At 41.9% G+C, this 11,041-nt stretch overlaps 1 protein-coding gene across 1 annotated transcript in view; it reads left to right on the plus strand.

Annotated features, from left to right (window-relative positions):
• Positions 1–940: 940 nt before the first annotated feature.
• LOC103358536 (CUB and sushi domain-containing protein 3-like) overlaps positions 941–11,041 on the plus strand; it is a gene marked incomplete at its 5' end in the record, with an annotated part of 221,174 nt that continues 211,073 nt past the window's right edge. The window contains one exon of the mRNA XM_008283549.1: positions 941–1,173. Within this exon, the coding sequence (XP_008281771.1) occupies positions 941–1,173 (233 nt within the window). The remainder of the gene's footprint in view (positions 1,174–11,041) is intronic.

The raw sequence follows: 11,041 nt of genomic DNA on the forward strand, positions 1-11,041 counted from the left end.
TCAATCAAGTTCAAACAATAAGACCAGAGCTGGTCCCTGTGCTCCCATCTACTTCCTAGTTTATGGCTTGTAATACCCCTTCAGTCCCTCACTCTCTGTCTTGTTCCCCCTCTGCTGTGTGTGTGTGTGTGTATGTTTATATGTGTGCATATGTCTCTGGAACAGAGCTGTAAATGCATGTAGAGGGAAGAATGTGAAGATACACCTCCCTTTCTCTGGGACTGGGTTTATCTGTTTCCACTGGGAGTGCAATCAGGACGTCTGTTTGCAGCTATCGTCCATGGCTGCATGTATTTTAAAGAACTGTAGGCTTAAGATTCTGGCTGTGTCAGTGCTAGGGGCAAGATTTCAGAATGTGTTAACTATTGCACGTTATGTAAACTCAATGCAAGGTGTCGCTTTTCTGACCATGAAACTCTTTTCAAACGCACTGGGACCTGTGGACCGGAGCAGCAGAACCGTGTCTACACAGAACACGCAGCATAAACACGACATTAGCTGAGCAGCAGCTTTGATGCTCCATCTGTGACTACACAGAAAACATTCAGGCAAAGTATTGATCTGTTGGTCACCTGCGTTTTTGGAAGTGCTCAGACTCCAACACATGGTCACTGTAGTTATAAAGTGTGAAGAAACTAGACCAGAAGATATAAAGATACTGTTACGGTTGTGCAAGAAAAAGTCTTTTCGCGGCCTGTGTAGACAGCTGGATTGATTGAAATAAGATCTGTTTGGTCAGACGTGCATGAGAGGGACAAGTGAAAAATGTAGGTGAAACACTTTCCGTGTAGACACAGTGTGTTTGAGAGCGGCCCCAGAATTGCACACATCGCTGAACAAGAGCTGGGGATATTATTTGGTCGAGTAACGGCTGAGTTAAGGGAAAAGCATAGTTAAACATTTTAGTGCGATTATTCCAATACCAACTGAGAAAAAAAAGCCTAAACCCTTTCTCTGTTTCTGCTTCCTTTGCAGAACTCCACAGTACGTCTTGTGGAAATCCTGGCGTCCCACCCAAAGCGGTGCTAAGCGGAGGCGGCCGGTTCGCTGTGGGTGACCGTGTGCGGTACAGCTGTGTCCCCGGTTACGTCTTAGACGGCCACGCCACACTCACCTGCATCACCAACGCTGGAAACACCGCCGTCTGGGACTTTCCTGCTCCTATTTGTCGAGGTACGGACTAAACCTGCATGTGTGTGTGAATAGATATGAAGAGTTTAATTCTTAAGTGAATGTGGATTGTAAATGCACCTTCTGTGGTACATTGCTCAAAATCAAAGCAAATTATTAAAAACATATCAACGATAATGATGTGATGCTTTGTCAAAACTAATTATGTGGAATCTCAGAAGAAAACTCTTCATATATTTGTGTGTGTGTTCTATAAATGTGTGTGTGAGAGAGACAGGAAGACAGACAGACTACACGTGCATGTGTGTGTTTGTGTGTTCATGTGTGCGCTTGTGTGTGTTTGTGGCAGAGAGTGAGGCAGGCAATCCAAGAATGTTTGTGTTTTGTACTTTATAATCAAAGACGTGTGTGGGAGAGAGAGGCAAATATGCGACGTGAACTGTATGCTACTTTCCATTTTTGGAATTTTGTTTGTTATTGTATTTTATGCCGCACTACAGTACTCACGCTGAGAAAAAACTTTGTACCAACAGACATCCCCCATATTGTGTAGGTGGATGCAAATCCAGTGATTTATGTGTGCATGTACAACAAATATGTATGTTTTCACAGTTTGCGCGAAATATAGATTTATTTAGATACAAATTTATGTTAACACAACAACAACACTTGAATAAATAATAGATCAAGTTTATTTTTTTATGCATATTTGCTTCATAAAGCTTCATTTTTGATGCTTTAAGATATTTTTGTGGAGAGTGTTGCTACCAGTGGTGCAACGAATCCTATTCAAAATAACACCCACTATCTGCTGATTTAAGTTCCCCTCAGCTGCTTAAAGGTCACTGTTTTACTTTGCCAGTTTATTTCATTGACTCCCATTTCTAAAACTTTGTCTTGCAAGCTCACTGGAGATGCATTTGTCTGAGTAGCTGGAAGAAAAAAACAGAAACTAAGAAAGTAGCATATTGGACTTTACAGATCGTGACAAAGAGGAATCCGATGGTATACCAATGGTGTGCATCTCTTTTTGGGGCTCATGATTGGATGTTGGGAGGGGATTGGCCTGTCTAATTACATGAGCCAATTGTTACCATTAGATCCTTCACAGCTTAGCTCATCTCCACCTGTCTTCACAGACATTAGTCTCTTTTTGACGTATATGAGATTATAAAACATGTACATGTCCCTTAGACGCTCTTTATTCAGGACCCCTTTAGGAAGCGCTGCAGAGCTCTATCTATAATTCATAGCTTCCAGATCAATGGTTATGTTTCACCTGGCTTTAAACATGATGTCACGTCACGTCTAACAAAAAACATTAACCGAGATCCATTTATTCTCCATTACCTACTGATCAATCTGTAAACTCTCAGTTTTATCTGAGATTCTTGACTCGTCTCCTTCCAGGACAAATTCAGCACCCTCTAATACATTTCAGTCAGGTTTCACACGGATGACAAATGATTCTTTCGTGTCTTTAGACTCGGGGAATCACTGTAATTCTTTCCACTGCCATCAACACCTTTGTCAACGCCATCCTCTTGGACATCCATAAGCATGTTGTTAGCATGCAGGGAAGGACACCACAAGACACATGGACCGCTGTTAGAATTGATAATGCGTCCTCTTCCTTTTCATCCAGCTCTTGTACTGTCCTCAGTGTCTTATCAACATCCGCTGAACCTGAATGTTGCTTAAATCCTAATCTTTGGCACGGTAGACTTCTCCACCTCCACAGTCAACCATCCTCTGTTAATGAACAATAACTCCTTTCCAACATATCTCAGTAATATTTTTAATTCTGGGTTAACATTTAATAGGCACATACATTCTGTTGTCAGCACTAGCTGCACTGTGCACCTTACATCACTTGCTAATTAAAATCGCACCTGTTCATTAAAGGTAGCAAACACTTTTCTTTACTGTTGCTTCAACTATAGCAATTATATCTAATCAACCAGTTGTTCTAATCTTGTCCTTATTGGTTTAAAATCCAGCAGTGAGGTTCCTCACAAGATCGGAGTTAATCAGACGTATGTGTTTGAACTGGAAATCAATTCCGGAGAAGAATATTGATATGGAAAGCCTTCAGGAACCCTAACGGCTGATTCGATTGAATCCTTTAGTGTGCTACCTGTGAGACCACGTACGTCTCAATCTGCATTTTTGATGCTGTCATTGGTACACTGCAGGTTCAAGGTAGAAGCGATGACGTTGGCTGCTAATTTGTCACATGATATTCCTTCTATCATATAACAACCACCGTATGGGCATGTTAACAAGGCATACTGACTCCTCATCCCCTATGGCACTTCCAAACCCAACAGATATCCTGACCAATCACTGCTTTCCATCGTTAAACTCCGAAGTCGATGAGATATTTCTCTGTCGTTGCCCTAAAAAATTGTGGAACAGAGTTTAACTTTTAGTAATTTAGTTTTTTTTTCTCTCTTATTTAGTTTGATCATTCTCCTCATCATCAATTAAACTAACTTAAACTTTGTTCTCTCTAAGCACTTCAGTAGTAGTAGTTTAGGCAATGTTGTGGTGAATAAATGTATTTGAGCTGATACACATACAATAGTTATAACAGATTTCCGTAATAGTAAGTGTCACAAAGGTGTCAAATATAATATATCAAAAAAATATGAGTTGATGGAAATATCTCCATTGATCAAAGTCTTTTAATCAGCGACTCTTTACACCTTCCTTCATCCTCTCCGATGACTCATACAACTGCCAAGTGACACCAGCGACTTGAACTCCCACCAGAAGAACGCGTGATTTAATTAGGAGGCTGAACTTCGCCGCTCCACCTGAATGCGTTCTGGTTGTAGATCTGATAAGCGACACAGAGTCAGTCATCCAGAAGAGGAACATCCCTTAACGCATAGGAGAAGGCGCTCGCACTTTCTCACAAGAGGCCCTCATCGCCATCCTTCCATGAGAGAGTGGGCGGATTCACAGCGTTGAACTCGGAGGGCAATCAGTTCATGGCATGTGCACTCTTAAGCGATTCAAGCACAATGTAAACAAGATGAGATAAACAAGGAATATACACCACCAACCGCTGCAAGTGAATAAGGCAAATAGTTGGTTAAAGACACTGAAAACAAAGAAGGTATAGATTCTATCCTCTGGGAAACTTCTATAGGAGCTGTACTTAAAGGGCAAACTCTGTCTGCCAGAAACTAAACAGCAGGAAGAAAGGAAGGAGCTTAACTTTCATTTTCACTTAATGACTTTTGGTTTTTACTTGCTGTTTGGCAAGGTTTAGGCACCAAAAATATGTAGTTAGGTTTAGGAAAATATCACACTTTGATTGACACGTCCACATCAGTAACTACTCGTTAGAAGCTTGGTTAAGTTCAAAACTACAAAAAAAATAGCACGACCTGGGTGCAAACCTTAAACAACATGTTCAAAGCTTTTCCTCTATTTTCTGGCTTACTAGGGTGAGCTGGGCCCCATTTAATACATGACTGGCTGGCTGAGAAGAAGCGAATATGAAAGCAATAAATTAAATGGCAAAGATATATTGATTGGAAACGTATTTGTGATATGTCACAAACAATCCGGCAGAAAATATGTTTCCCTCAAAATAAGGTAACACAGTTTAGTTGTTTCAAAGCGTAATTTTTTGGGAGACAGGGTTGCAAGGACAAACATTGGAAGCGTTCGCACCAATTTATGTGTAATGACAGTGGATGGAACTGCAGCATCAACAGCAGGACCAACCTGATCAAGCAAACAAAACACAATTCAAGCCAGATACCGACAGAAGCGTGAATGTTTTGTATACACGGCGCTCAGCTTTTGGTCGAGACGGAGAAAGCAACGGGGATGACGCTGGATATTGGCTGCTGGTTCAGATGCAAAACCATCAAGAGGTTAGAGCTGTCACAGGTCAACTGAGGTATCACCAAAATACAAGAAGTTGCACAAACACAACAATAAAGAGAAGAATGCAATAAATGGAACTATGCTGGCGCGGTCTCTGCAATCAGCGCAATAAGCAATTTATAGGTTTGTACATTTGCAAAATTAAACCTTCCCTCAGGAGCAAGATGACAGCGTGGAGAAGCAGAGCCTTTTAGTGTTGACTTAGTGCATACACATGTAGAGCAGGACACACGGCGCAGAGGATCATTATTTACATTTAAGAAAGCCATTAAAGAGGACTAATGGAGCAATTATCATCAAACAAAGCCGATATGAAGCGCTGTAGGAACACATCGGCTGCTATGAAACATTCCACCTGACTGTCACGGGAAGGAGAACGGGGCTGGTGTTTAATTACCCTCATAGGTCAACTGTAGGACGTGAAACGGGGTCATTCTCAAAAGCTGAATGCACACGGTTTCTCCACATAGACAATTATGTCTTCAGTCATGGGTCCAGCAGATTGTTCTTCTTATTACAGGCAATTTCTAGCTAAAACTGCAGGAAAAAAAAACCCGATAATGTTCTGCTGTGTAGCTTACAGGTGACAGCTAACAGGTTTGTAATGGCATCAGTCCTCATTTATGCCACTTTTATTGCTTATTATTACACAGCGTGTTGGCAGCAGATACAGAAATAACTAAAGTTTGTACTTGTGACATTAGAAGAAGGAACAAAAATGAGGCGTAAATGAGTTCAACCGAGGATTTAAGGACGCTCGCAAAAGTGTGTAACGTTTGTGCCGTTTTCCGAATTACCTCTGCTTCTGCACAACAAAAGCCACCAAAACAACGTGTTAAATTGTTGCACGACATATCTCCCGGTGCAGTGAACTGTAATTTGGGTCTCGGGAGGAGGGAGGAGGGAGGAGGAAGGAGAGGAGAAGAGGGGAGTGAGAGGGGAAACATGGGGGGGAAATGGCAACTTGTCAGTGCTGGATTAGCAATGTCTCTGTCACTCTGTCAGCGAGGCTAAGAGGAGCTCAGCTGCTAATACGTTCACACCAACTCCAGAAACACACACATACACAACTATTCACACCCTTTTTCGCTTACACACATCACGCAAAAAAAAAAAAAAAGGCAACTTACACCCACACACACACAAAAAACACATACACACAGAGTTGTATACTCGTCCTGCTTGTGTGTATGTGTGGTGACACCTAGAGGCATTCATACAGCCGTAATAGCTTTCTATCAATTATTCAGCCATGCAATCAAATGACTTGAAATGCAGTGCTTTTAGCAATATCACCAGAAATGTACTCTCTCTCTCTCTCTCTCTCTCTCTCTCTCTCTCTTTCTCTCTCTCTCACGTTTTCTCTCCTCTCTGCCCGTCGTTAATCTTGTCCCTTTATTCTTACAACTACAAATCTAAACCTATTTGCGCCACGCATTGTGCTTAAATTATCATGCATTAATCATGAATAGAGCTGAATCCCCACTCGTTCAAAATAATAAGACGCTGCCCCCCTCCTCGCATTAATCTGTCACCTTTATGACCTGAGATTGTTAAAGATGAACTCTGTGGACATTCACGTTAACAATATCCTGATTCAGTACGCTGCTCCCTCTTTGTGTTGTCTCCCACACATGCTCAGTCCAGTGGGATTGGGGAGTTTAAATTACCTTTAAGCATAAATATGAATGTTTTGTCTACCTGCTTTTCAACTGGAGCCACCATGGCCCTGAGTGCAGGAACAGTTACACACCTCATACCATAATGCAACCCAATAAATCTGCAGCTTTCTAATACCACCGAGAGGAGCTGACATGGTTTTGTTAAATAAAATATTTTCATTGTAGATTCTGAGTGTTCACTTCATTTATTTAGTATATTGTTAATTGTTAACCACCAAGCAATCATGTTGCAAATTAGACATTTTCTAACAAGCTTTAAAAAAAAAAAAACAGAAAAAAAGAATGCATCACATAATGGCATGAAATTCCCACAGTGATAATTCAATTGTTTTAGAGAGACACAGTTTTACGATGCTCTTGGTATGAGGGGAACTCGGTTAAACAGTCCCACTGCTAATATTTTTGTTTGCTAGAACTCAGCGCGTGTCTTTATACAAAATATGCCTTTTTAAGGAATATAATAACCTGTAGATAACCTGAAGATATATAAACTAGAAACTGATTCGCTTCAAGGTTGGTTATGGTGACCTCATTCATTATAGTCTGTTTTACATAATTCAAGATGTCTTGAATTTTTTTATACTAAATCTAATGTCCGCTTGTCCTCAGGTGTTGTTAGAGACCAAAATTTCTAGTGTAATTTCGGGTGAAGGCAGGTTCACCTGGACAGGTAACCAGTCTATCACAGGGCTACACTTAGAGACAGACAACCAAGCACACTCACATTCACACCTACGGACAATTTAGAATCACCAATTAACCTCAACATGTTTTTGGACTGTGGGAGGAACCCGGAGAGAACCCACGCTGCACGGGGAGAACATGGAGACTCCACACAGAAAGCTCCCAGGTGTCCTCACTGGGGCGCGAACCAGCGACCTTCTAGCGACGATGCTAACCACGAGCCACCTTGCGCCCACAATTTCTCCATATGAAACTGTACATATGCAATACTTACCAGTTCTTATACTGACATTTAAATATAAGTACAGCAGAACAAGAGAGTAACAACGATGGGAAATTACACCCTAAAATAAGGAAATTTTCATTCCCTGCAAAAATGGCAAATGGGCAGATTATGTTGTTTGACTTTAAAAGCTTAAATAGAGATAACTGCCAACATTAAAACCATCGCTAAGGTCAAAAATAATGTCATTCTCTGCACACGTGCATAATATTTACTGCATGCCTGAGTATCATGTAGTTACAGTAGGTTAAGCTACCAAAGCTCTTCAGAAAAATTAAATACTCTGATTTTGTTTGATTGACTACTTTGGAAAAAGAGATACAAAAGAATACCACATGGGAGCTTTAAGTAGACATTTTGTAGGATTAATAATAGTACATCTTATGCTTGGCATGGGCTTAACAATAACAACTGCAGACACTGTAAGAACAAAATCGATTATTATGTCATGATTGCTCTCTCATAACAGTTGAATCCCTTCGTTGTATGAATGAGCAACTACTTTGCCTTAATTTTTATTTATTTTTTGCTCTGTTTTGCATGTGTGTTGTGGAGCCATTAGCAAAAAATGTCACCATTCAGATGACAGGGAGCCAAAAAAACGACTCCACTTTACTAAGTGATTGTCCACTTAGCAGCCTAGAATGGAAACACAGCTGATGTGGGCCTACAGACCCACTGAGTCACTTCATGTGATTCTGAAGTAAACAAATACACTTCACTTGACATGTAACTGTTGCAACAGCAGGCTCAATCTCAGAAACACCGTTTGAATCTGGGGCTGAGGGGTGTTGTTTCAATGCACTTTTACTGCACCCGAGCTACGTCCTATAGCACCACGAGCGAGGTATAATGGAAAAAAAACAAAACATACTACCCTGCAACGGTATTCCACACTAATGCAGTGAAATACCACGTAGGACATATATGCTATGATTAGTCTTGAGTGCTTCTGTGCATTTATGTATGAGTGTCAGGATGTGTGCTTCTGCTAAGTTGGTGCAGAATTATTTACAAGACAGAAATATCCTTCAGCATTCATGGCATCCACCTTCGCACACACACACACACACATGAGCATCACTGGCCCTGAGAAAATTTCATCATGATCTCACAGATAAAGAAGATGCTTATGAATATTCATGGTTTGGGTGAACGCGTGCGTGAGTGTGGAGGGCGGGGGTGGTTTGAGAGAAAAAGACGGAGCATCGGTGGGAATAGTCTGTGTATCTGCCATGAGAATGTGGGGGCTTAGGAGAAGCCGTGATTGACTCTGTGCGTTTTTACCACATTATGCTGGGAATGACGATGAATGTAGCAAAAACACACGCTAATGTCTGCGCAAAATCCGAAATTCAAAATAGGATGTAAGAGAGAGAGAGATGGGCAACGTGAAAGGGAACAAGTGTGGGGGTTAGAGAGAGACGGGGAAGAGCCAGGAGGAGAGGAAGTGGGGGGGTTATTGTTCGAATTGAAAAAGTAATAATGTGCTCTGACAAAACTTGAAATTAGACCGGCTGAGAAACGGAAATGAAATGAGCGCGCGTGCGGTTGTTTGTATGCGTGTGTGTGTGAAGTCAGCATAACGAGATTGAGGCCGCCGCTGCCGCCGCCGCTCGATGCATGTTTTTGTGTGTTCGCGGGAGTGTGCGGATTATTGGTGGAGCTTGTAGCACTAATTCTGCTGCAGTCTGATCAGGCATTTGTCAGAAATAACGGGTGCACCAAACAAAAGCAATTCGGTGGTGGAATCTAACTTTAAACTCGTCCCTTTTGCTTCAGCCTTATGGTGAGTTAAGACAAAATGTGAAGCTCATTCTAGAGATTGCATGTGTGTGTATGTAAACTATGGGTCAATTCAAAGGTACGCTGTAAATCATTTTAAATTTTAAGAAATATTGTTTTTTCTGCTGCCTCAATCAAATCAAATCAGGTTTATTGTCATTTTGCTGTACATACACACCAGTACAGGCAAGATGAGAGAGCGTTTCTTCAGGATCATTAACAGCTTGTGGAATGAACGTCTGGGATAGACAAGACACTGAACGTTCGTTGTCGCTGCCTCCTGAAGGCGGCGCTGCATCCATGTGTGCCGCCATTCCTTAAACATGGTGAACCTCTTCAGGTCCTGGTAGGTCTTCTGGGTCACAAAGAGCTGCCCAGAGCTACCTGTCTGTCCGTACGTCCCGAACGATGTCGTCCCCTCCAGCTGTATGTCCGTCTGGGATGCTGTCATGAAGCCAAGTTTCTGTTAAAGCAAACACACAGCAGTCCCTCCACTCTCTGTGGGTTTCTCTCAGCAAACGTAGCTCATCCAGCTTGTTGTGGAGGGAGCAGACATTGGAGAGAAGGAGGACAGTCCTGCTGGTCTGGAGGGGTTAGCCTTTAGCCTAGCATGGATCCCGGCTCTCTTCCCCTTCTTTGTTTACGTTCATACTGTTTGCGCTTCCTTCTCTCTCGGGTAACTGCCAGCGTAGTCTCCGATCAGACTCCACGTTAGTGTAGTTTGTCCAAATCACAACCGATCGCCGCAATTCCAGCACCGTTCACTGTCCTGACGCCCAGCAAAGTCTCCCAGCTGAAAGTTTTGTGGAATCAACATCTGGGATAGACAAGACACTCAAAACGTTCACTTTCTTGTCTCCTGAAGGGGCCGCTGCATCTATGAGCGCCGCCATCACTATGGCAACTTAATCCTCACAAGCACACCTTGAATTGTTTGCGGTCCAGGATTATGTGTAATTTATACATTTGTTAGTGAGGCACTCAACTCAGAAATAATAAAAAACAGGAAAAAGTTGTAATTTCCACTTCTACGATGCCGTAACTCAGACATAATGATCCAGAAATGTGTCCATTCAGCCTAATAATACAGTAACTGAGTGGTGCTCCAGTTGTGTTTAGTTCCAAATTGCATTTCCTTGTGCAAAAGCTGTGCAAATGAGTCCACTGATGATGAGGAATAAGGTTTTTGTGTAATCAAGGCAAAGCTAGCAAACGTCACAGCGATTCAGTGCACAGCTACCTTGACGCTGCTTCTTTAAATACACCAGCGTGTTTTTCAGGCCAGATTTCACACTTGGGAAGCCAGGAGATCTCAGAAGCGTGCACTGTCCAGGAAAACATTGTAATTTAGTTGCTTTGGCCACAGCTGGAGAAAAGGAAAGGAAAGAGGTGCTTCTGATGGATGCTCTAGATGCCTTTAGTTTGGAATGTTGCTCTAAGCTGTGATCACTGTAGTGGCTAATTTGTGTTTGGTGTGTGTCACGACATGGAAGCTACGGCAGGCTGTGTTCAAAACAAGATGGTATGAATGTGAAATGTACAGTGATAAAAATTAAGGATTTAAAAAAAA

This window comes from Stegastes partitus, unplaced genomic scaffold (assembly GCF_000690725.1).
Source record: "Stegastes partitus isolate 25-593 unplaced genomic scaffold, Stegastes_partitus-1.0.2 Scaffold318, whole genome shotgun sequence".
Classification (NCBI taxonomy): domain Eukaryota; kingdom Metazoa; phylum Chordata; class Actinopteri; family Pomacentridae; genus Stegastes; species Stegastes partitus.